The sequence below is a fragment of the Struthio camelus genome, chromosome 5 (assembly GCF_040807025.1).
Source record: "Struthio camelus isolate bStrCam1 chromosome 5, bStrCam1.hap1, whole genome shotgun sequence".
NCBI classification, from domain to species: Eukaryota; Metazoa; Chordata; class Aves; order Struthioniformes; family Struthionidae; genus Struthio; species Struthio camelus.
In genome coordinates, this window is record NC_090946.1 from 23,297,253 (window position 1) to 23,323,824 (window position 26,572).

At 50.5% G+C, this 26,572-nt stretch overlaps 1 protein-coding gene across 2 annotated transcripts; it reads right to left on the bottom strand.

The window, feature by feature from the left end:
- Positions 1-32: 32 nt before the first annotated feature.
- Positions 33-26,288, bottom strand: NRIP3 (nuclear receptor interacting protein 3). 2 transcript variants are annotated; one of them, XM_009680242.2, is made up of 9 exons: positions 25,687-26,288; positions 23,066-23,170; positions 14,279-14,790; positions 6,057-6,227; positions 5,331-5,413; positions 2,811-2,950; positions 2,389-2,441; positions 2,189-2,286; positions 33-1,690 (listed from the first exon to the last, which is right to left on the bottom strand). In XM_009680242.2, the coding sequence occupies exons 3-9, from the start codon at positions 14,450-14,452 to the stop codon at positions 1,675-1,677; spliced, it is 735 nt and encodes a 244-aa protein (XP_009678537.1). In that variant the 5' UTR covers positions 14,453-14,790; positions 23,066-23,170; positions 25,687-26,288; the 3' UTR covers positions 33-1,674. The 2 variants fall into 2 exon arrangements, with proteins under 2 accessions (XP_009678537.1, XP_009678538.1); XM_009680243.2 differs by lacking the exons at positions 23,066-23,170; positions 25,687-26,288 and adding an exon at positions 15,427-15,472.
- Positions 26,289-26,572: the final 284 nt, after the last annotated feature.

A 26,572-nucleotide genomic window follows, 5' to 3' on the forward strand; every position in this document is an offset into this window, starting at 1 on the left:
GAAAATAAATAATTAGCATATGGCAAGGCATGAGCAAATAAACGGCCATAACAATTAAACTTTATTTAGATTTAATTTGATACTCAGCACAATAATAAGCACAGAAAGAATTAAGTGCCAAAATACCAAATCCATAGCATATAAAATAATCAAATATATTTCATATTTAGTGAAATATTTCTACAACACACTGGTGGGATGCCCTAGGCAGCCCAACCCTGTATGTGTATATATATTTATATGTATGTATATAGCTATGTTATATAAAATACTGTATGTAGAGAAAGCACTAAAACATATCACCAAAATAGAAAATAGCTCAAAATACGGATGCTCCAGATCTGCTAGTAATACCCAATATTGAAAAAAGGTTCAAATCCACTGCAGGAGATAAAGCTCCAGCTGTGATGCCATTGGAGGCATGAGATGGCTGAACACAGCTGACAGTATTACTGGGCCCGGACTGGCTGAAACTGGGAGGAACCTGGGTGCTTTTGCTAAGTGATAGCCGCAGGGTTAGCGCTCCTGGCTATGCCGCACTGAACGGGCCCTTGCAAACCTACCGTGGGGACTTGCTGTCCCGCGTCAGCAGGTGCCGTACACCAGAAGGATGTTCTTCTGAATTTTAAAGGTGCCTCTGTAGCAGTGGACAGGAATTAATTCCCATTAGCTTTTAAAAATGTAGAAAGCTGCCTTTACACCAGGCCAGGCTCCTCGAGGCAGCACAGCACATTTGCTCTGGTCTGCAAGGGAGCAGCAGGCGAAGCAGTAAGCTGCTGCTGCAGGGCAGAAATGCAGAAGGAAATGCTGGTCCCGGCAAAAACTCCCGCTTGTCCTGAGGGTGAGCGACGTTAGTCTTGTACTTACAGATCCCAAGTGACTTGTAACTAGATGTAAAAATAACGGCATTGCTTCACGATATACCACTACAGCTCTGCACCTGCTGCTTTCCAGCCTGTAAAATTTTGTGCTTGTTCCCATCTTTTTGACTCAATCCAGTGGGCAATTTTCCTGCCTGTCCCGCACAGCTGGCGACAACGTCCCCCCCAGCCGTGCCCTCCTGCCACCGCTGCGGGGCTGCTTCTGTGCCACCGAGGACAAACCTCGCCCCTGAATAACGCTGTAATTGCTCCTCCTCATCGAGCTGGCAGCCACAGCCCTCATTATATAGCAACAATACCATGGCTAACAGGGTGAGCCATAACCCGCGGATGGCATTAGCATCGTTATGTTGCTATGAGTAACTGCCCGGTAATGGCTGTTTGAATACGGCATTATCAATTAAGTAAATATAAATTCTTAGCCTCTGGAAAAATTATTAATAAAAATCTCATTCTGATAGCCTCTGATCACAGCTGAATACAATTACTCATAGGAGGCCACTATAAAAAGTATTTTTCTCATCAGAAGAAATTCGTAAGGTTTGTCTGACTGTTCATAATAAAGAGGGCACTATATAGAAAAGTCCAGAAAATAAGCACACGTTTGTTTCTCAAAACCCATAGATAAACATGACAATATCTCTAAGTTACTGGCTACTGAACAGGATTTCATTTAGCTAAACTCAAGCCTAGTATAAATGTTTCCAAAGCAGCATGTTGCCATTTCATCTGGAACAGCTGCACAGAGGGTCTTTGATGTCAAGCTGGCGTGTGGGGGCATTTCAGTTTCTCCTTATGCCTCCAAAGTGCTGAAATGGGAAGGAAGAGGCATTTAATTCAGTAAGAGTTTTGCATGAAATTTAAAAAAAAAAACACACAAAAAACAAAATTTGGCCTTGAGTGCCGCAACAAGAAATAATAATTTGTTACTGCAGTTGTGGCAGAGCTACAAAGCACCCCTCGCACATTCGTATTTTGAAGGAGACAGAGAAAGCGGGGTTTTGGTTTGCACGGGGTTTCGGTCCGCCGGGGTTTCAGCCCACGTGGGGGCTTCCTGATGACCTCCAGGAAAGACAGTTTCTGAGGCATTTGCCTGAGGCTGCCTCTGTAAACACCCCCCTCTACTCCTCAGCGGTTACTGGAGAACAATCAGCAAGCGGCTACTGGAAGAGGCCAGGGGCTTTGAGGTGAAACTGCACGAGCCGATGAAAACACTCCCTGTTTGCAGGGGCGCGCTCTGGCTCGCGTGCACCAGGGCTGGCGCAGCCCCGCTCAGCCCCTTCAGCTCAGCTTCGCGACAGACTTACTGCTCGTCCTCCACAGCCGCGTCACCCTCCACAAAAGGGATTTCTTCCCTGTCGGCTTGGCCCAGGACGAGATGGTGCTTCTCCATGTTGATGATACACTGTAAAGAACAAACGCCTTTATAGAAGGGGGAAAACCGCAACTCGCAGCGGCCCTGGTTTCTCCAGCACCAGTAAAAACCCCAGTGGAAAAACCTCCTCACCTTCAGAGCCTTCAGCGTCTGCAGCCCAAAGGAGAAGGGTTTCTCACTGTTTTCTGAAAAATATATATATTCAGATTTATACATGTAAAATGGCCTCTGGTGAATTTTTGCAATAATCACCCCCCCTTCCTTGATGGCTGCTCTGCTAAAATACCGACCGGTTTATACAGGGACCGAGTTACCCTGGAGGGGCAAGTCAGCGAGGGCAGGCAGGAGCCCCTGCAAGGGCGACGGGGCCATCGCATCGGCCGGGAGGGAGCCGGCTGCCAGCAGCCAGCTCCTGCGACCACCTTCTCCCCCTGTGCCGTGTGGCTGCGCAGCAGCGGTGCCGGAGCGGACGGTGGCGGGAGACGGCGGCGCGGCGCCCACGGGGACGGGGACGGCGCCCGCCATCAGGGCCCCGGCGCCAGCCGCGTGCTTACCCACAACGAGGGCGGTGCACTCCACGGGGACGGCTCCCACCGCCAGGACCAGCCGGTCGATCTGGCCGATCGCCCGCACGCTGTGCGGCAACGAAATCCTCTCCTCCTCGTTACCAAAGGCCTTGAGACGCTCCTTCAACCTATCACAGTGAAAACAGGCTGGTACGAAAGTGCCACGGTGCAGCCGATCTGGGAAGGAGCAAACAGTGTCTGAAGGGGACTCGCGCGCCGGGGCGCCTAGCCTGCTCCTATTGCCCTGCTCCTGCTGCAGGCTGCGTCCCTGGCAGGTTGCCTGCGCTGATCTGTGTACAGCCAGCAGCAGATTTCCACTTCAGATTATAACACACTTCCAAGTTATAGCCCTGGGGTAGGATCGGGCCTTGCACAAAGCAGAGCTTTGAATGTAATTAATAACTCGCCTTTTCTCTTTGCCCGAGGAATCTTTTTTCTACGCTTCCTCAAGACTTAAGAAGCTGCTAATCTAAAATTGCTTCTCATTGACGTTGGTGGAAGCAAGCGATGCTCCACTTTGACTTCCCAATGGAGCTGACGACATTTTTGTCTCCGTGCCTTACAGCCAGGCCAGCACGTGCCATTCTCACTTACTAGCAGCTATCAGTGCTGGCTTTCTTCAGAGAAAGTGGTGACGTATAAATCCTGTTGCAGCCCCAGAAGAGGAAAAAGGGATATCTCAAGTACGGTAGTTTCTCCTATCTGCTTTCCATGAACTGTTCTGGTAACACTGATGAATTACTTAGCTTTCGTTTGTGTTTTAAATTGAACTAGACTCTAACGCAGTCCGAGGCAGTAATTCCTCTCTCCGTTAACAGCTCTGTTATTCTTGATTGTCTAAGCAGAGGTGAGGGGATGAGCTTGCAGGGCACTGGGACACAATGCAAAAAGGGTTTTACAAAGAAAGGGAGCGTTCAGCCTGCGTGAGGCACGCGCCGCTGCGAGGTGACGAGACCCCAGACCCAGGCAAGTCTGTCGCCACCGAGCCCAGCGGTGTTCAACAAAACGAACCGCAGTACGCTAAAGCACAGGGCAGGGCCCTTCCTGCCCTGGCAGGAACGAGAGCAAGCGCTCTCAGCACGGCTCCTCTCCCGCCGCCGTCCTGGGCTGGATTTAAACAAAACCCATGTTTTATCGTTGCTGCACGCGCCAGACTGCTTTGAAGCAAAACGTCACAGAGTGCTGCTCTGCTGTCGCACAGGGACCTACTGCCGCGCAGGCAAGAAACGCAGGGCAACGCTCTGGTTCCTAACTCACTTTGCTAATCTGCACACACGAGCTGCAGCGGGGCCGCGGGAGCTGGCGGGGGGCTGGCCTGGCTCACGGCCCCGAACAACGCTCCTGTGCGAGTCCAGCAGGAAAACGCCTGAACCCGGGAGCAGAAACCGGCTCAGACCTACTTCCTACGCGCACTTTGAAGGGAAGGACTTTTAAAGCAGACTACTGATGCAGCCAGTACACAGGACACAAACGAGTAACACAGACAGCATATGACACATTGCACCTGAGACATTTTGAGCAGCCAATATAACATCGTGCAGGATGGACCCTCCCTGCATGCACTGTTAAAATCTGTAAACTGAGCTGCTTCCTAGTTGTGGCAGGTTTGTAGCAAGTGCAGCCACTTTCCAGCCACTACAGACTGTTGTGCAAATAAGCAATTACAGTCTTTACAGAAAATGGGCATTACTCATTCAGGGTCCTGCAGGAGCGCTCAGGGAACAATTGCACCTGCATAAACATTGCGAGTCAGCAGTTAAGAGCGATGCCTCTGTGGGGATAAAACTCCAAAAGCTCTTTGATACCCTCTGAACCAATGCCCTGATTCTGCTGCTCGGAAATCAATGGGAGCTTTGCTCTGAATGGCTGACACTCAGTTCCCTAACACTGCTTAATATCCCCTCCTCCTCCAAGAAAATTATTCCCTCCTTTTAACGGGGAGAAATTTGCCGACGGGAGCAGCAGCGGCAGCCGTCTAACCTGGAGCGCCTACGGGTGCAGAACTGCAGAGCTGCTTTTCCGGGGTGCTGGAGCAAACCCTGCAGGTGCCGGGGAGCGCTCCCAGCAGCAGGGAGGGCCGGGCCTCGCGGCGCAGAGCCGCAGGGCTGCGCGGGGCCCCGCGCCTCCCCTCCTAGGATGTGCAGAAGGCCAGGGGGCATTTCAGTTATTTCACGAGGAACACAGTCAAATACAGGCAGGCACTGAAAAATTACAAATGCATTCAAACCTCTAAATGGGTTTATCCAGAGGCTGAATAGGTTGTTGTAAGTCGTTTTCTTTATTTCAGCTCCCTACAAGGCTATTTAAAAACAAGCAAGTCACGATTCAGCTCTAAGAGGACACTTACGGGCTCGCATGGACACTAGCTGGACACCTCTGCCAGGATGACCCTCTCCCTTACGAAACGCAGCCCACGATGCATCGCTCACGCTGACAGGCTTCACCAGTTTCCACAAAACAAAACCAAACCACAAGACAGAGATCCAGTCCCGTGGAGCGGATATTTACCCCAGCCTGTCGAGGCAGGTGGACGAGATGAGGTTATACTGCGAGCCGGTGTCCACCACGGCCTTCAGCTCCTTGCCAGCACACTTGGAGGGGTGAGTGGAGTTGGAAAGCCGCGTGTGGGAGGAGAGGAGGAGGGACACGCGGTTACAGGTTTGCAAGGAGCGTGCTGCTCCATGCCACAAACGCCAGCCTTCCCACGCACCCGCCCAGCGTGGCCCGAGCCGCACGTCTGGTGGTGGGTCTCGAGGAGCACCTGAAAACCCCCCGCACCCTTGCTGGCTGTGCCCAGCCCCAGCAGCCCCAATTTCTCATGGTACCCTCATCCCTGCTGGGGTGACGCCAGCCCATGGAGGAGGGATGTGCCTGAGGCGAGCAGCGGCCGGCACTGGGGCCGACTCACGGCCCGTGGGATTTGCACGTGGCCCCCAGCTGCTCTTAACACTGCGACCAAGTTCAGCTACAGCAGAGCCAGTGTCATAACCTGCAGGGGAGGAAGACGGGGGGTAAATTGCTGCAAGTTGTTCCATTGCCCTTACAGCCGACTGCTTTCTCTTCCGCAGCTGAACAGCAATTTGTCAAAGACATTAATGGCTAACTAATGGCTGTTTCAAAATAATGTGTTATGCTAGCATCCCAGCTGGGAAAACAAGGAAAACAGGAGCGCTGCTTGAGACTGTCAGAAATAGGATTTGGAAAAAACCCTGGACGTCAGGGAGGGAGCGTTACCTGGCAGCTCACCACTATGAGCTCCTCTTCCTCCGTCCTCTTGGAGCTGCCCAGTTTGGTCTGATTCAGCTTATTGGGGACATCGTTCTTGGGAGCCCAGGTGCCTCGGCTGCTTCGTAATTTTGACAAATTTGTTTCCATTAGGCGTCTCTGCAGGATATTATGCGGTTGCTTTAAGGACAAACAGAAAGAGACAGCAGAGTAAAGCAAGTGGGAAGCAACAAGGTGATGTGCGTTGCCAACCTGCTGCGCGCTCCGTGGCGCCCTGGGCCCTGCTGCTGTCAGGCAAGCGCTGCCCTAGGGTCCCGCTCTCCCCGTGTTTAGAAACTTTCTCCTCATTTCAGACTAAATACACTCTTCCTAGTTTAAACCTATTTGTTCTTGTGCCAGTGCTGGCTTACCTGACTTTAATCAAAGAGAGCCACTTTGTATTGGCGAGGGTATAACGCTTTTAAAATATTAACCAGAATTTGGAGGGATGCCTTTGTTTTTTCCACTTCAGATTCAAGATTTGATTTCCAGATAGGAATCAAAACAAGTCTGGGTTCTCAAAGACGCTGTTTCAGCTGAAACTACCCCAACCTGTAGACAGGAGTATTGGGAATTCTGCAGCAAAGTGAAAAGTAAAGAGGTAGCAAATTACCTTCCCAATTACATGCACCAAGCATGTATGAGAAAAGCTTCCTGAGTTACTGAACGCACACGGAGGCTTTCACTGCTACTGCTGATATATGACATAACTGGCTGCCAATCTCTGCCTCTGGCGATGCTCCTCATAGGAACGGACGCAGGACTTAACAAGCCAATTTGGGGTGCGTACCTCGGCTCTTATGGGGCAAACGCACAAGGCACACCTGCAGAAAGATGGCCAAAAACGTTGTCTATCGTCAGACCTAGTCTGGCCTTCGGACCAGGATCTGGTCTAATATAAGGCTCTTGTCCTGTCTGTCCTCCATGTAGCGATTTAGCTGGTAGGAGCGAGGGAACAGGACAAGCCCAGGGTGCCCGGCCCCGCCGCAGGAGAGGAGAGGTAAAGTCACCCGAGGAAAGGATGTGCCCAGGAATCCCCACATTCACGGGTCTTTTCCTCGCTGCCAATGTCATTTTCACTTTCTCCGCGACAAGCCTGTCCCCTCTCAATATCGCTTCTGACTGCTTTCCCAAAGCCTTTTTATATTTAACATTAGTCATGGATGGATGCACATACCCTGCTGGGGGTGAAATGACTCTGCCTGAGGAGCTGCTCATTTCTCCGCCTGCCTAAGCTTCCCCCCTTTACACTGCCCTTTCCTTACGATTTTAATTTGACAATGGTGAGACCTTCTTACCTTCTCAGGCTTGAATTTTTGCCTTCATATTAAATATGCCTGTGTACCTGCAAAGGCATCGAAAGCAATAAACCTCCTAATGCTAAGGGAATTTCAGTGAGATTAGGATACTTTTGAAAACCAGAGGCTCTCATTCCCTGAGCAGCACCCTTGCACTGGATGCCTCATCTCTGAGATGGGCTGCGCAGCATGTTAAATAACAGCACTTACAAGAGACTAATGTAACTTGGCATCTTCCTAAAATAACTGAAGCAATGTTGGTGCTTCAGATTCTGTTGTAGGCATAACACTTACAGTTAAACTGGACTTGACTGAGGAGATCAGGTAGATGCAGTAAATACTAGTGGTCCCTGGAACATATATAATCTCCCTTTTTCCACTTTTCACTGTTCTTACTTCTGTGACTTGGAAGGAAATAAAATTTCATCATGATTTTCAGTTGCAGAAGCTGTGTCTGCCTGGCACTCTTGAGAGCAGATACTGTGTAAATGAGACAACATAACTGTGTTCACAGCAGCTGGGAAGAATCAGATTCTGCATTACGCTGTCTCCTCTACTCACAAAAAATAGCAAGACAAATCCCATCACTGTGCTGCTCACATGAACTCCCTTCTTCCCAATAAAATCAATGAGACTAAACTACCTTTAATCAAGTTAAGTAATACCACTTTCTGTAGGCAGACTGGCTTCACTGTTCGTGGTACAACCTCTGCACTGAGAGATGAAGAAAGCAATTCAGAAATGAGTGCTCTCCTACATGAAGCAGAAATGCCAAGTGCAAGACCAGCACTGTTATCACCAGAGAGGCTACACACTTCAGCAAAAAAGCAAGACAGGTTTTAGACAGGATTTGCTGACAGCGGATGGCATGTCCTTATTATCCTTTATATTTTCCTGCAGTTCAGACACACATCTGGAAAACTTATTCTTGACATTACCAAAAAAAAAAAAAAAAAGAAGAGTTGAAGAAACAGATGGATGAAGTTCCCAGCTGGATGAAAGACAGCCTGTTGCATATTGATCACCACCTTGCACCCAGCCCCAGTCAGCTGCAACCAGGACTGATTGAAATTTCTGAATGGTTGTAATCCGGGGCAGTCTGAATGCTCTTTGGATCTGCCTGGCCCAAAATGCATTGCCAGGTTCCTTTGCAAGAACATGCTAGAGGAGAAGAACAAGCCACTCACATGCCCATCATCGCTCTTTTGACTGTGTTCTATTACTGATTTCAACCTAAAAAATTCTTACTGAGTGTTCTCCTACAAGTCATTAACCATTCATAGGCTTTCTCAAGTGAAAAATACAGGCCCTCACAGCCTGAGGTAAGGGTCGAGTTTTATGAATCTTATATGAACTGATATGAACTCATCACTGAAAGAACAAAAATCCAGCATTCAGCAAACATGAGCTGCTAGCAGAAATGGGACCATCTTTTGTTGATGCTTGTTCTTCTGAAAGCTCCTCTGATTCCTGCCTTCAGGGGGACAAATGTTGCTCACATCTTGCTCCGATACATAAATAATCCAGCAAAATGGAGTTGAAATGATTCCCTGCAGCACCGTTCTGTCTAAGGCTGTTAATTAGTTTGCTTTAACTTGTATTTCCCTTGACTTCTGTGTGTAACGGAGTGAGGGATGTTAGTCACAGAGATGACTCAAGTGATGGATTCATACTTCAGTAAACAGATAATGTGCCAGGGGACATTTGCAAATGCACATTTTGCTGAAAAACTGCAAGCAGACCATTTACGGAAAGAAAAGGAGGAAAACGTCTCCAGTGACAGAGATCTGTATGTCAGTAGTGGTCTCCCTTCAGTTTAGGTCGGCAATACAGCTGGTGCAAATGTTTAACGTAACCCAGATGATCAACACATTGCACAGAACTCTTGAGTTTGATGAAAGAATAAAATGCTATATGCCACTGTGTAAATCAAAAAAATACGTTATTTCCTGGTACTGTTTGGTACAAGATAAATACCAAGCAAGAATGTTTTTCACAAAATATCTCCCTCTCCATCCTCGAGAGCTTTGCAAAAAAGAAAAAAAAAGAAAAAAGAAAAAAAACAAGGGAAAAAAGGAAAAAAAACTTAAAAAGTCACAGTAGAAGCCTAAAAAAAATGAGTTCTTTTCTGTGTCCATCAAAACCATAAATAACTCAGCCTAATTCTGTTCCTCTTTAATCCATAAGCAAACAAGCAGTCGCAGCTTGCAGCAGGCATCTCCTCGGCAGGGCTCCTCATTGCTTCCGCTGCCTCTGGGAACAACAAGCCCCTTCACAGTGGTTTCACTCAGGTGAAGGTGAAAGTGGCGGCCCAGGAGGATTTCAGTCCCGGCCCTTCCAGAGCCTCACAGAATCACAGAATGGTTGAGGTTGGAAGGGACCTCTGGAGATCATCTAGTCCAACCTCCCTGCTCAAGCAGGGACCTCTACAGCATATTGCCCAGGATCGCATCCAGATGGATTTTGAATATCTCCAGCGAAGGAGACTCCACCACCTCTCTGGGCAACCTGTGCCAGTGCTCTGTCACCCTCACAATAAAGAAGTTTTTTCTCAGGTTCAGATGGAACTTCCTGTGGTTCAGTTTGTGCCCGTTGCCTCTTGTCCTGTTGCTGGGCACCACGGAGAAGAGGCTGGCCTCATCCTCTTGACACTCCCCCTTCAGATACTTGTACACGTTGATGAGATCGCCTCTCAGTCTTCTCTTCTCCAGGCTGAACAGGCCCAGCTCTTGCAGTCTTTGTTCATAGGAGAGGTGCTCCAGCCCTCTAATCACCTTAGGAGCCCTCCGCTGGACTCTCTCCAGGAGTGCCATGTCTCTCTTGTCCTGGGGAGCCCAGAACTGGACACAGTACTCCAGGGGAGGCCTCCCCAGGGCTGAGGAGAGGGGCAGGATCACCTCCCTCCACCTGCTGGCAACACTCTGCCTCGTGCACCTCAGGATACCATTGGCTTTCTTGGCCCCAAGGGCACACTGCTGGCTCATGCTTAACTTGTTGTCCACCAGCACTCCCAGGTCCTTCTCGGCAGAGCTACTTTCCAGCAGGTCAACCCCCAGCCTGTCCTGGTGCATGGGATTATTTCTCCCCAGGTGCAGGACCTTGCACTTGCCTTTGTTGAACTTCAGGAGGTTCCTCTCCGCCCAGCTCTCCAGCCTGTCCAGGTCCCTCTGAATGGCAGCACAGTCTTCTGGTGTGTTAGCCTCTCCCCCCAGTTTAGTATCATCAGCAAACTTGCTGAGGGTGCACTCTGTCCCTTCCTCCAGGTCATCGATGAATATATTGAACAAGAGGTCTGTCCTCTCTTTTGCATGTAAATAGTAGAATAAAGGAGTTTTAACAGACAAGCAGGGCTCCTCCCAGGAGATAACCCATTTCTCTCTCTTCTTCCCATCCCTCGGCCAAATCCACCTCTTCTTTCAGCAGCCTCTGCCTGAGTTGTTGTCAGCCGCCTTTCGGAGGCGTCGCTCCTTACGCCACACGGGATCATGCCCGTCCCTGGCTTGGTCGTGCTGCAGCTGGAGACTCACGCAGCCCAGGTGCCCCATTCCCCCTTTATCATGCTTTACGCCTGTGCCCCCCGGTTTGGGGGGTCTATGAGCTGCTAAAGACAAAGCTAATTACCGTACCATTACTGAAGTGTTCCGATATTAACTTTTCTCGTATTTGATTCATCAGCAGTAAATCGAACCTCCCTGGCTGAGGCCGAGGGGACTGACTGAGGCACCTGCAGGTCGCCCCTTCAACCCTGCATGCCCCTGGGCATCCAGGCAGGGCTCAGGCCCTGGAGCACAGCTCCATCAGGGCCGAAAGCGCACCCCTGGGGCAGGTAACCGTTTGGGTCAGCTGAAGTGCCACATCTGTGCTGTGTTGGCTAGGCCTCCGCTGATGGCAGTGGGAGCACGGACACCTGCCCCACACGCAGGTAAATTTGGGTACCTGGCCCCACAAGCTGACGGCCGCCATGCTTTCCCCTGGGTCAGGAGGAAGCTGCCGGCTTTGCTGGGCGGGTGGAAAGGGAGAATCTCCTACGTCAGAACTAGCCACGGCCTCTCGGACCAAAAGCAAACGGGCTGTAAATCGGAAAATGCTCTATATATGCTGAAAGAGCAGGGAGCAAAAATTCAACACAATGAGGCAGCAAAATAAATTATCCAAGGTGCTGCAAAAGCAGCTTTTCCTTCCCCTCATTTTCCCTTACCTCTCCTCACCCCTGCCCTTTCCTCAGGCCATTACTAGCTGCCGGCCAGTCTCTCCGCATGTGCCCGCAGTGTCTGGGAGCAAAGCTCGTGTTTCCCCCGCCTAGCGCGCGCCAGGCAGATGCCGCGTCGCTGCCACGCCGGCAGCTTGCCCCTGCCCGCCGCAGCCACCCTGCGGCTTTCCCCGCGGGCAGAGAGGCTCGCCCGGCCTCCCTGCTTGTTCACAGCCGCGGGGCCAGGGCCAGGGCGAGGACAGCTGCCGTCGCGGGGCCCCAGCGCTGGGGGGTGCCCTGCAGGAGCGCAACCTGCGGGAAATTTCCCTAATTCTCGGGGAAGGCCAGCCCTGAGCTCTGCGCCTCCGGGGTGTTCCTTTAAACACCCCAGAGCCGCAGCACATACAGTGCAACAACTGCAGCAGTTCTCCAGCAATTCAGAAAGGAAATGAACCTTTTTCTGCCTGCCTTTGAGGCTTGCACACACCCCTTTGGCACTACCTACAATAGGTACGCTCTGATGCTAGGAAAGACTACAGAGCAGGACAATTTTCCCCTCCATCCTTTGCCAATGCGCCAGGCAGGGCCCGCCCCGAGCACCCACCGCCTGACACCAGCCCCCAAGTGGAGCGGGAGCCCGGGGCAGGCCATGTCCCAGAGCTGCTGCCTCCGCTCAGCGCACAGCAGGGACTTGCTTTCCACCTCACCAGCCCGAGAGAAGTTTGTCACAAAACAGGCAAATCAAAAACGTGATGCACAAAGAGCCTAGTGAATTTGGTGCAGAGCGGTGCCAGCCTGGCGGGAAGAGCACAAACAAGCCCAAGTGCTTCCCATCCCTGTCCAGGAAGCAGAAAAGCTTCTGGATGACAGAGAGAAAAATATAGTACTCAGTAAGGTGGCTGCCTCTCGCACTGCAGGAAAAGTCAAACAAGCTGGATGCTTGTGACTTCAGGAAGAAGGCCAATAAGGAGGCATCACAACAACAACATTTCTGCTCAGAACTGTATAGCTAACCACGTACTTGCCAAAATCCAATGTATGCTATGCGATAGTTTGGTCTTATTTTATACAAATGTAATATATGAAGCAAGTTAGCAGCTGCAAGAGTTTGGTACGGCCCAAAGTAGCATACTGAGAAACACCTGAGACGTAACAGAGATAATTGCAAGTATTTATCTGGGCACATCAACTCTCTACACCAAAAGCCGTTCCACCTGCGCGCGATCACTGCTGCCCTGCAGCTGGAGACACGAAGATGCTCTGGTGTTGTTATGGGCACAGGCAGGTTTCCGAATGCTCCGGAAACTTGGCGCTCCCAGCACGGAGCAGGGGCAGGGCCTGGCACAGGGCACGAACTCCCCCGACGGGCGGCCAGGGCCAGGCCGCTGCTCAGCCCAGGACCAGCCTGGGCTCCCAGAGCAGCCGGGACCGCTCAGCCACCCAGCGCCTTCCCCTAGCTACCCCGTCCCGCTCGGCCGCTCAGGCTAGGAACCTGCGTCACAGACCAACGCGCCACTGGACCCCGACCCAAGCAGGTTATTTAGTCTCTGCTCTCCTGCAAGTAATAGCAGTAACGACACCACTGTGCTTTAAAGGTGTTCTGTAGCTCCCTGGCAGGCAGCTGCAATGCAACGGTGACTAGCAAAGCTCCTGCCAAGCCTTCCCTCCGGCAGCAATCTCTGTGGCCCAGGGCTGCAAAACATCTCTGATGTTGAAAAACCGCTGCTGTGTGCAATGCAGAGGATGCCAAACTCATCCCACGTATCGCGCGTGAATGGATCTAAGTCAAAGCCAGCTGAGCAGGAAGACTATGTTAGAATGAAATGACCCTGCTAATAATAAAAAGCTTCACATTTTTCAATAAACCTACATCAAACATTGAAGAAAGCAATCATATTTTATATTACAAATGGCAAAAATTTTGAAAGAATTGGCAGGGAGGGGAAAAGGAGATTTCCCCTGTAGGGCATATTTCATTGATATTGTTCCTTTCAACCCGAACTTTTGATATTACACTTGAGCATCACTTTCCATTAGAGAAAGCTCAAATGTTTGTGCATGATAATATTTAGAAGAGCTCCCTAGCCCCTGGACATGACAGAGGATATTGTATGCCAGCTACAAGATCACATGGATCATCACAAGTGCATACATTTAAAACCTAGAACTTAAGTATCTTCATTTTATATGTATATATGCATAAGTCTATCAGTGTAATCTCAGCAATTTCATATTTTGAAGTATACTAGTAACTGCATTTTACTGAATCTTTTATGAGCATACATTGTGCATATGCATCACAAACACACGTGTATATATATGTATTATATGAAGCCATTTTGTTTTACTGTGATCCAGGGAGCACTTTTGTACTGAAAACAGTATCCCATTTCCTGGCATTTGTGAAACGATGCAAAAAATAAAAGAAAAAAGCTTTTAGATCTGAGTGCCAGACATCTGAAAGCACCTACTAGCAAAAAGCAACCTTGGTGATACCTAACATCATATTTCCACTTCCTTTCTTTATATACAAAAGCCTCATTCTTATACCAATTTCCCCTTATTTCCACAAGAAACAAACTTATCTTCTTAACAATAAAATGATGCTAAGCACAAGGGGGGGGAAAAAAAAAAAAGAAACAGACACTGACACACCAGCTTCTTAAATCCCATCCTTTCCTTTCAGTAAACAGAATAAACCTTACAGTATCTTTTGAAGTGCCCAGTTTCTTGAGCCCGTCCAGAGGGAGGAGATCTGCGGAGTCCTTGTGAATGAACTGCACCGCCTGCTTCATCCTCCTCTGCTGCCGGAGGGACGCGGCTTCCCGGAGCTCCACTTCTTTCCTGCTCGGCTCTGTCAGGACACCCGAATAAAACATCTCTCTGTCTGCGTCTGCCTCGCCCTTCTCGAGGATGCACCTCCAGGAGAGGAACGAGCAGCGAAACGCTCTGTCGCCTGCGCTTTATAGCTAGCGCCTGGTGACGCGCCGAGAGCAGCAGGTGCTCCAGGCAGCGCCGTGCGGGGAAGGAGGGCTGAGGCGCGCTGCAGTACGTTGCACGGACACCGCGGGCGAGCTCGGGCTCCGTCGCGGGGAATAATCAGCGCTGCTCCTCCTTGCTGGCTCTTCGGAAAGAGCGGTCAGCCGCGGGCACCTCCTGCACTGCTCGCTGCTCTCTGACTCACAGCAGCAAAGGGCCGTTTTGCATCAGGAGGCTCCTGCAAGAGAAACCAGTTTGTTTTACGTAGACCTGATCCAAAAAGAGGCAGGCAGGCATGCAGACTTCAAACACGCTGGTGGCTCCCCTAAAACTCCCGACAGCCTCACCAACACCAAAGAGACCTTGTGCTCTCGTGGGGCAGTCGGACAGGATGCACAAGCCGCGCTGTCCAGGCGCAGCCCGGAGCGCCGGTGCAGCTCACAACCAGCCGGTCACAGCGGCCAGCCCTTCGCAGCGTACAGCGATCGTCCTGCGCACGTATTGACCCCCGGGCTGCGGACGCAGGATGGCCAGCCACACGGCCCTGCGGCTGGACGACCACCCCGCACAGGCCCCAGGACCTTACGCCAGTGCTGGAGCCGGGCAGCACGGCTCTCCCTGAGCGCCACAGAGGCCCATCTGTGCTGTTGCCCTCTGCTCTGGTTCCCCGCAGGGCTCGTGGCGCCCGGGGGCTGCCTTCAGGACAACAGCAGGTTTTCACATGCTGCATCTTTCACCAAAGAGAAACAGCTTTTGTTGTCAGAAGGACACAAACACTTTGAATGCCCTAGCTCAGCCAGCAGATTAAGTTATTCATATGAACCCTTTGATTTTCAAGCAATCTGTTGCAAAGTAGAGATAGAGGAGAAAATACCATTCCCTGTCTGTGTAGGTCTGGAAACACCTCCAGGAAAGCAGGGCTTAGCCCTGAATGGATGTGATGCCCGACTTCTGGGGCACATCCAGCCTTCAGGAGGAGCGGGGCTCCCTCACGCTGCCTTCGCTCTCTCCGCTGACGCAGCCCACGCTCACGCTTTCTGCTCGCGAAGACGTCACCAGGGCTCGGCCAGCTTCAGAAAAACAGTCCTGTCTCTGGGAGCCTAGCAAGGGGAAGGGATGGGGGAGCCAGGGAAAAACACTTCAGAAAGAGACCAACGTTAAGGTGGGTGAGAACGAGAAAAAAAACCAGCCCCTTCTGAAAACAGCAAAGGAAAGACGTTCCTTTTTCCTCTGGTAGGAATTGAGCTATATCAAAGCACTAAATACACGCAAGTAATGAAAACGCCAAACAGGTAGAGTGGCTTTAAATCACAGACCACAAACTCTCCCTCCTCTGGAGCTGCCGAGCAGGGATGGGCCGGATCCAGCCCTGTGCCCAGGCTCAGCCAGCCCAGCTCTCGCACCCTAACCCTCCCCGCCGGGCCTGTCGTGGCGGCGCAGGACCAACCACCTACTGCCGCATCTCGGACGTCGAGCTCAGTCGATATGCGGGTGTCAGAGGAGCCCGTGGCAGGAGGATCCCTGAGAGCAGCGCCCAGAGCCCGCGGGGAGGCCACGGAGGCAGCGTGCTGCGTGGAGGCTTTCAGAGCCAAGCTGGCACCCCGGCCGCAGCCACGCGCTCAGCCCCTCTGCACGTGGCCTTGGAGAGAGAGGCAAAATCAGAGAAGAGCAGGACAGACAATAACATGCAAGCCTGTTGTTTCACAGCCGTGCGAAAGGCTGTTGTGCAGGAGCCAGCTCGCGCGCGCAGTGAACCCGTGTCTGCAGAGCAATAATGAGGCCAACAGCTTGAACAGGGATGTGGTTTTTCCTCCCTGCGCTGACTTGGCTCATTATGCAGCAGGGCTGTTGTTCCACTACAAGCAAACATGCCCCAGAGGATAAAAGCACCTTATTTTTCACCTTGGGAACTATTTGGCACTTATCCACCTGATTAAATAAAGATGTATGACTGCATCCACGCTCTCCCAAAGACAAGGGAGAAGAGCAAAAGAAAACAGAAGGACTTCTACTGAAGCCAGGAGATAATTTTTAATACAAAAGCTCCATGGCAGAGCGGCATCCTGTCTGGCATACGAGTGAACGCGTAGCCAGCTATCAGAGTAAAGCTTCAAGAGCAGGTGCAGCATTAAAAGAGCTCCTCATACTACAGCGCCAAGATGCAGCCTACGTTTTAATTTAGCAAATACGTATTTTATCAGTCTTGCAATTGCACTTCCACCATATGTTATAAATACACCTTATGCCAACAGATAAGAAGAAAATCTGCCCAGTGCTTTAGAGTATTATATGAGATAAAGATCCTAACTCCCATCTTGATTATTAATTGTGGGAAGGAGGAAAGGAGGAGGAGCAGTAAATCATCTGCTCAAATTTTTCAGGATCCACAATAAAGCACCAGTTCCATTTGGATACTTTGAACACACTAGTTAACCTGCAAGTTGGTTATTTGCTCGCAACAGATTAGCCAGGGATATTGCTCCCTCCCAGCGTGGTGTGCCTAAATCAGAGCACGCTTCAGAAAACCTCTCATCCTGCTCACTGGAGACAGGTATGTTCCTGGCCGACACCTCTCGCTCCAGAAAAGCCCCAATGGACAAGAAAATCTTCCTCTTTCCAGACTCCAAGGCAGCACGCACGTTTTCTCTGCACAGTATAACATCAAGGCTGATGTCAACAGGAAGACTCAAAAGGCCGGATTTGAGAAAATTCCTCTAATTTGGAGGGCGCTGGCCCTGCCTTCCACAACAGACTCGCTTTGCTGGAAAGCCAAGATACTCACTGCTGCGGGCACGGACAGAGGCACATGCTGGAGACAGCATGTGCTGGGGCCTGAGGACCGCTGGCTGCAGAGCCTGCAAGCTGAGCTGCCGTGTGCGGGGAGGAGGGAGAAGCACTGGGCTCTCCACGGGGCCCCAGGCATCTGCTGGCCCAGCAGAGCTGAGAACGGGGCACTTTTACCTCAGTTTCCAAACCCCCCTGCAGGATCAGACCCAAGGAAGAAGCACTCTCCTGGAGCTTCTCGACTGCCCTTGCCACCGCGGCTGGAGGATGTGGGAAGGCAGCGCCGGCCGCGGGAACGATCCTCTTTGCAGGGAGGGCACCAGCCGTGCAGCTCCCCGCAGCTCATCTGCCGCCTGCCGCAGGGGACGGACCTGTGTCCTGCCTGGATGCAGGATCCACATTGCCTGCGGCGGGAACGCAGCGAGCTAAACCCCAACAATTTTATACCGCGCTGTATGGCTCATTTACATTGGCATAGTACCCAGCCGCACTTGTAGCTTAATCAGTGTAGGGAAAGAAAAGCGGAGAGCTTTGCTCACAATTGTGTTTCATCGCCTCTCGCAGTGAAAAACCAGAACAAGCAGACAAAGAAGGAAGTGGGTCGGCTTTTTTTTTTTTTTAATAATTTATCATCTTTCTTTAAAAAGAAGTGTTTTGTTAGTACTTGCCATATCTTGAAGAGATGCCCCAGAAAACTCAGGAGGAGGAAAGGACAGTGTGGTATAATTTTGCAGAAACAGGAAAAGCAGGCAAGAGTCCCAGAAAGAATAATTTACTCCGGCACAAAGACAAAACCTCAGTTTCTAGAGGAAAGATTGTGATGAGCTTGAGAAAATGAAATCACAAGAAGTGGTATAGGGAAATAAGTTATTCTGTCCATCAGAGCAGGATAAAAGGGTCAGCTCTACCATATTCAGGCAAGTAACCAGAATAACTCAGAGAGAAAAACACCTTTTTCTAAAAGGGTTGAACAGAAAAATCCAGAGCGATTTAGTGAGCTTTTCAGCAATCATCTAGTGAAAAAAAATTATTGATAGAGCTGAAAAAATGCTGTAGTACACAAAGCTAAAGTGAGGATGGGATTCCCGAGAGATTTAGCCCACTCCGCACAGCAGCTCTGTGCCCGCCGCCCGTGTTCCCGGGCCCGACCGCAGACACTACCCCGAGGCATGTTGCCACGTGCCCACGCCGCGGCTCCAGCCCCCTTCCCTCCCACGTGCCCACTGCCTTAGACATGCTCGGTGGGACGCGGTGGAGCGGGGGACTGATGGAAACAGGACTCGGACACTGCGCAGCTTCCCATAGGGTCTGCACTTAGCTGGTCTTTCCAGTTCACTTCACATGCAGCACCAACAGATGGATGAGAGCTTCAGGAATAGAAAACTTGACACACGTCTGAGCTAGAGTTCAAAATGGCAAGTCTTGCAAGAGCTGTGCTTATATTTCTCCTGGTTTGGAGAGGCTGAAACACGCTTCTAAAAAATGAACGCACAGGAATAGTGGGTCCAGAAAACAGTGGTGTGTGTCCTAGCGTCTCCTGGAAGGTTTATCAAAGACTTTTAAAGGGGCTACTGCGGACCTCAGTGATGGCCAGCTTGTGGCTATGAGCTATTTGTGGCTGGCGGCGGGTCAGGAGGCGTCCTGCCGGCGCACGTGTGAACTAGCGGTGAGGGAGGTGCTGCCAACCGTGCGCAGGCTGGCAGCGTCCCGCAGGGAAAGCCACCCAGCAGCTCCTCCCAGCTGCAGCAACATGAGGCTGCTGGGGGACCCAGGCCTCCCAGGGCCACGCGGGGCCTCGCAGGCGCAGGGCCAGCAAGGGCCACCTGCAGCCCTGAAGGAGCGAAGGGCTGCTGCTGCCGCCACAGCCCCCTTCACAGCTGCAGCAGGAGCAGGCTGACCCCCTGCTGCCACACACCTCCGAGACCCGGGGCGAGCACTGCGCCAAGGGCGCTGCCCTCCCGCATTTCCAGACGGGACTAGCGCTGTGCCACAGGCTGCGCGTGCGAGAGCAGATAGCGCTGCTGGTCCCCACAAGGCTCCCATGGAGCAGAGGACACCACAGAGACGTTCTCCCTGGTGCTTTCCAAGCAGAGCGATGAGCTCTCACCTCTTTCTCTCTCAAACGTCCCTGGCCTGGCTTTCCTCAGGCAGTGCGCCGGGCAGGGGACACTCCTTCCGCATACATATTACACTGAGCTCTGCTTATTTTGTGCAATATCATTATGCCAGTATGTAATTTCCAAAATCATTCATGTTAAGAAACGTTAATACATGCTAGTTCTCACCCTCCCACATGTATGCCAGAGTTGAAGCATAAATATTTATTTTGAAGTCAGCTACACCTATATTCAAAGCGCCAACCATAACTACATCATTCAGGCTTCCCGAATCTCAGCGGATTTCACTTCCCCTCCTGTCCCGCAAAAGGCCACTTGTATGCCGAAGGCTCCCTCCGCTGCGGGGGCTCTCTGCACCATAAATTTTACATTCAGGTCATTAAAGGTATAGGCGGGATCTTGTTAAAAGTTAAGGCAAAACCTGTGCGAGTCATGTCATGCTACACAAACACAATTTCCCCACTCCTCTTCTATTTTTCCGCAAGCCTAACAGATGGAGAGACCAGGGAGCAGCCCAGCAAGGGGGATGTGGGAGCTCCACCGCTGCTGAAGGGGATTTCTGAAGTCTTAAACGCAGGAGAAAGAGGGCGCTCATTCATTTCGTTTCACGTCAGGTCCTGCTCTGGCGTGGCAGAAACTGCTAAGGAGTAACGGGGAGCCTGCCCTTGCTCCCCGAGAGGCAGGGGCGGACATGTGGGATGCTGGCTCCCCGTGGGCAGGAGGAGACGTGCGGCGCCACGCAGTAAGGCACCTGCTGCTGGCCGCCCACGAGAGCCCGCGAGGCTTCCTCTGGCAGTGAGCAAAGTCAGAAATACCTGGACAAGGCAGAGCTCAACAACAGCACGGTAAAACCAGGCTGTACCTGGGGAAACTGGACTGAGCAGCAGCCTCCCACAAGGCAGCTGCATGCTGCAGCATCGCTCTTGCTGACTCTGCTTTTGGTGACTTCTCAAAATGGTTCACAGCCTTCCTGAAAAAAGTGGTTATGGACTCCCCACCCCAGGGAGCTGTGACGCTTTCACTGTCATTAGCCATGGGACGAACGATCTCCAAACAACAGAGTATCTAAGCAGCAGCTACTGCTGATACTGACAACCACCCACCGCAAGAGCAAGAATTGCACAGAATTTGTTCCAATAAAAATGTGGGTTTTTTCACCCCCACGTATCTTCCTTGCCCAGTCAGCAACTTTCTCACTTTCTGCAGCCTGAGAGACCAAGACAGCTGCACGACACCCAGTACAAAGCCCCGGTGATGGTGACGCCAGCAGGCAGCAATCTTTCAATGTTTTGTGGACACAAAGGAGTCAATTCTTGCACTAAACGCCCCCATTCAACAATCCACTGCAATCCACCAACACATTTAGGCACCTGCTTAAATGCTTTGCTTAACAAGGGTTACAAGTGACAGGTCTCCGGGCAAAATTCCTTCCTCCAGCATGGTTAAAAGAAGCACACTCCTTAATATGTGAAATATCCATAGGCACACAAAACCGCACAGGAGAGTTGTAGCTAGAGCCATGGTACTGAAGCAATGCCTTTTCAGTGCTTAACGTATACATTACCCTTGGAAACTTAAGAGATCTGTGTTTGCTTTTAGATCTATGCTGGCCAAATTTGTCCTTGAGTCAACACCTTGAACTTCAGTGGAGATGCAGTGGGAATACATGAGGCCCAGAGTGACATCCATGCCCGTCCACATTCAGGGAAGTAGTTTACTAAACTTCTGACTTGGCAGCAAGAAGTCGTAAATATTTACCCACAGATTGCTGCAAACATGGAACAATAGGCTGACATCTCCCTCTTACTTACTTTTCAAACTAATAAATTATTCTCAGAAAGAAGTGGCATCATGGGCAGATGCCCACAGCAGACCAAATTCATTTCCCACTGGCATCTAAATGTGCCTTGCTTCCTGGTAGCCGAGATGATTTTAAGCTGAGGCTGTCTTCGCCATAGCGCCGTGTCTTCGTCCCTGCAAAGCGCAGCCTGGCTCCAGGATGAAGCCGTTGCTATGGCAGTGTCTGAGGCCGGCCGCTCCACGCTCTGCTCTCGCTGCGTAACGGCAGCGCTGAAAACACGAGCCGGGCAACAGGAAGAAACAAGGGAGGCCTGAAGAGGAGTTTGGGCCAGCATGGAAGCGTCCCACGTGGTGAAGCACAGGGCACCTGAAGGCCTCTAGCCACAGGAGGGAATGCTTGGTCCTAAGGGGAGCTTTGCAGACCCTTTAAAAGCCCTCGCCTTTAAAAGCTGTCAAGACAGCTGGCTGCTAGCCTAACTGGGGATTTGTAATGGGTGCTGTGAGAGCTTTAGAAGATCTTCAATACTCATTGCTTTCTAACTGGAGAATTTTCCTCTACCCAAGCATAAAGCTGCTGCAAAGATATTTCTCATTGCAGACCTATGCAATGTGCAGGTTGCACCGCTATGATTTCTTTGCCCCGCTATGATTTCTGAATAGCAGCACTTGAGGAGAGAGAGGGAAACTCTTCTCAGGAAAGGACTACGTGGTTTACCTCCTGGAGAACAGAAATCTCAGGACAAAATTTAAATTTAACAAAATTTAGCAAATTTAGCAAAAATGATCACCTTGTTTCTGGAACACGGCTAGTAAGGTCAGTGCTGACACAGTATAACTTTTGAAAAGGTTCCTGTATGGCATACTCGGTTCACCAGGTGATGGTGACAAAAATAACAAAGCATCTCCTGTGACAAAATGAGCAAGTGACTTGAGCAGAATTTGAATTTCCCACCTGTTCTACAAAAGCCCTGAAAACAAGTGCTTACGTCAACTTGTGCCAGTGTGGGATTCACCAAGGAACACCATCCTTATTGCGTATTTTAAAAGACTGACTGTGAACCTCTTCTGCCTCTACCAGTTAAAGGCATATTCATAGAGGGGTTTCATTTGACAAATATTTCCACCTTCTTATGGAGTTCAAACCTAAGACAGCTTTGCACCTCTCCTTCGGAGATGGGAAGGGGGAGTAGATTGTTTTTCATCAGTTCTTTACAGAGCTTGGAATTGCTCTGATTTCCCATCGGGGGGGAAAAAAAAAAATCAATGAACTCAGGATTTGAATGCTTTAAGTACCAAAGTATCTTTAAGACGAATTAAATTTTGAGCCTAAGATATTTTACAGTATCCATTTAAGATAAAAATATGATTTACAACAACATCAGAGAGGTCACCCCAGTGTTAGTCAAACACAGGATCTCTCACCTCTGTGGCGCTCCTATGTTTATTTTATGAAGCCAAGACTCCAACTCTCTCAAGTGCGGCAAGTTTAAGTGACGACCATTGTACCCCCCTCCACATAGCACTTGCAAAACTGCAGCAACTCATAACCAGTAAGATGTAGTGAGACATGTTACTGGATACCGAGTGCTAATATTTGCACAGAATCATCAACAGTACTTCAGTGCAACGCTCCTAACAGAAAGGTTGTGTTTGCCATGCTGTGGTTTGGTTAAATATCTCCACCTTCAAGTCTAGTGAACCGAGAGATACTTTAGCTCATACTATGTCTGAAAACGAAGCCAACTTCCCCAGGAGAGCAGGAGCACGTGCGCGGTGGGTGAGAAGGAGGAGACAGATGGTGCTATTGATTACCTGTGCTGCGAGACACTCCTGCTCTCCCCGAGGCATGACAAGAGCACCTGCCCGGCCACTGACAGGAGTCAAGCTGTGATCTAGCTGAGCAGGAAGTGAGTTCCCCTGAAAAGATGGAGGACATCAGTTACTGGTTACACACGCAGCTTTATTTCCTAAAACTAACGTTCAGAGGCCACTGTTGACAATGACAAGACCTGAGTCACTGGAGAGATGGGGTTTGGCACAGGTCAGGCGGATGGCCAGAATCGCCTGCTGTTCTCAGAAGTAAATAACATCTACGCAATTTACGCAGTCACACTCTGTTTCCTCCAGCTTCCTCGGAAGCTTATTCTGCCTGCAAATCGGAACCTGCAACCTGCACGTTCCCTCACTAGCAACTAGAGAGAGGGGGAACAGCCCTAATGGATGCTCAGAGTGCAGTTCAGGAGGGGTCTCCTCTCACCACAAGCTGGAGAGGAAGCAAATTCTGACCCAATGGCATGGGCCCTTCTAGGCCCTGTGTCTGCATTCTGTAAGCATAAAATAATGCAAAGTATGAGCAATGACATTTCACTCTTTGGCTCCTGCATCTTGCAGAGTTTGGAGTGGACCAGGAAATACTCATTTAGACTCCACCGGAGCTGCTGAAGCCAGCACTGGAGAGCAAGAAGCGTTTCCTCAGTACATTCATACGCCTGTGCAAGAAGACAGAAGCACACTTGAACCGTTCCGGTAACAAAGTCCTCAGTTTGAGCAGACACTTAGTTTTAAGCCTCCTGCTGCAGAAGACCTTAGACAAAACCCATGGTTGTTTGGCAGCTTGGGCTTTAAGAGCTTTTTCCTGAGGGCGACATGCTGCCCTCTCGTGAGGAGCCCTGAGGACGGTGCCACAGCCCACAGGGCCACGGCAGCCTCGGCACAGACAGGGCAGGTAACGCAGGCAGCACCCCAGGAACAGCCGCTTCGCACGGAGCACCGCAATCTATGCCTCCTTATCAGAGCTCCCCAAATCCTCAAAAATCTTATTTACTCCCCCCACCCCAATGACACCAGGCAGGCATAGTCTCTGGCAGGTGTTTGAGGGAGGCACGAGGCTCGAGGAGGCTGTTAAGCGCAGGGGCACCAGCATCAAAGCACAGGCCAGCAGCACCCCTAAGCCAGATAGTCTTCAGGATCAAATTTTACTCCTACGTTACTGTATACAATAATACAGTCCTGGGCAGGCTGAGAGCAAATTCCCACATCTTTTACCTGTGGGGTCTTTTGTGAATGAGGTGTTCCTGACAGGGTCAGAGAGATCCTGCCGGGCCAGAAAGCTAGAGGCCTTTGTCACCCGCTCCAAGGGTGCGCAGTCCAGTCGGACGAGTGTTCGGTACAGCGCTGCGACGGTTGTCTGTAACATGCTCACTTCATCTAAAGCTACCGGCCCTGGCTCAGGGGGTTGTGCACTAGCAGACGGAGATAGCAATGCCTGCAGTGTTGAGCGCTCAGCTGCCAGAGCTAAGCTTCGTTCTTCCACTGAATGAAGTTGCTGTTCTCTGCATGGATAAGCCTTTTCAGGGGTTTATTTTTGTAAGTTTACTGAGAGAATTAGCACCTACGGAAGGAGGGGTGCAATGGTTGCGCTACATAAGTCAGATAGGCCTCCTGAGCACTTTTCTGCCAGTTTTTTTTTTTTTTTTTTTTTATACACTAACTGGTACTGCTCTGCTTTTCCACACAACCCTTCACAACAGCACTGCATCAGTAAAAGCAAACTGGGGGCCACCCAAATTTTTGTGTAGGCTGTGGCCATATGAAGGCTTATCTACTGAACACACAGATGTGGAATTTCCAGTTTTCTGGAGTATCTTCTTAATTTTCACATTAAACCCCAGAAGAACTGTGATCCCCTCTCTCCTGACACCCCCAAGCTGCTATCCATGCCTTGCCTCTTTACTTTAAGCTGCTCTGGGTTTCCCCCTGGGCAACACCTTCAGCGCCCACCTGGCATTTTGCAGCAGCTCTTCCAGTGCGCAGGGACATGCGTAGCTACAGCCCCTGGAGGGACGAGGGTGCAAGGCAGATGCCAGCGCCAATGCAGTGACAGGGAACCTGAACCTGGGGCCCTAGATCCAGAGCAAACTCTGGCTCCCTGCTGCATTTTACTGACAGCAAACAGCCCGATAGCACTGTAGTGCTTCAGTGCTACAGCCAACAGCAGTAAAGGGCTCTCAGCACCTTAGAAGACAAAGGTGCGTTTGAAACCGCCTTTGCCCGCTCCTTTTTCTTTTGACCCCCAACTCTTGCCTGCTGGTTCCTGGGCCAGGAAGGAGACTCATAGAGAAACGCAAGTGAAACACCCGGGACCGCTCAGGCCCTACAACAGCCAACTGCCCCGCGCACCCCTGCCGCGGCCGCTGCGCCGCCGGGCACCTCCGCGCCTGCCCCGGCCCCGGCCGCGCACACGGCCGCCCAGCGCCGCCAGGGGGCGCCGCCGCCGCGACCCGGCGCTGGCGGCCCCAGCGGCTTGGCTTCCCTCCCCCGCCTCACTGAACAACGGCTGCGTTGTGCACGCTGCTTCCATGGCAGCCGTTTCACACGTGGCTCTTATTCTCATCACACGCGCACACATAGATTCATAGATGTATTTCACATACCTCTGCACTTCTCCATCTCCTGAACTTATTCCCATCCGTACGGAAACTCAAGGCTCCTGTCCACGCTTTATGCTTTGCGCCATTTCTTGTAGCTCAGCAAGTGGGAAAGAAGGCACAGAAAACGTGCTCAGACCACCACTGCTCTGTGAGATCCCGACACAGAAGACAAACCCCTTAGCCTAAGCATAGTCAAGCATAAACTCCATACATAAACTTTTCATGGATGTTTGTAGTGATCTTGGCACAATATGAAACACTTGAACTAAGAACTACCAAATAACAGTTTGTATCTCAAGTGACAGCTTCAGAGAATTTCACAGTTTCCAGTGCAACTTTCTATCCCTTAAAGCTAAGAAAACCCTCGTTTCCCAATTCCCACAATGGTCACAGATGGGAAATTTCATAGCAGATTATTAAAATCCAGGTTTGTAAGTCTACCGTGCCTATTGAAGCAAACTGCCCATTGAAAAAAAGCAGGCTTCAGTTGTGTTAAAACAAGGCAAATTCAGTATTTGTCTGCACGATGGCATTTCTTGAATGAACTCTGTATTTATACACACATTTCAATATGAAAAAAAGATTTCAAGGTCTTGTTTTCTGGTGTATTAAATGGGCTTTGCTAAATGGGCCTCAACAAACTATCACTATTCAAAATTTGTTTAATTAGAGCAACAGCTGCAGTAACATATATTTAAACAGGGAAAGTTTCTTTCTTTTGAACACTTAAAGTGGATTTAATTAGATAGTTTAAAACAACACAGCAACATGCACAAAGTCATACATGATTTCTACCAACTTGAGGATAAACCAGACAAACTGACCTGAGGGTGGAATCTGTCCCCTGAATACTCTTTAACTCCTTCTGTCTTCCTCCCTGCAGGTGCAA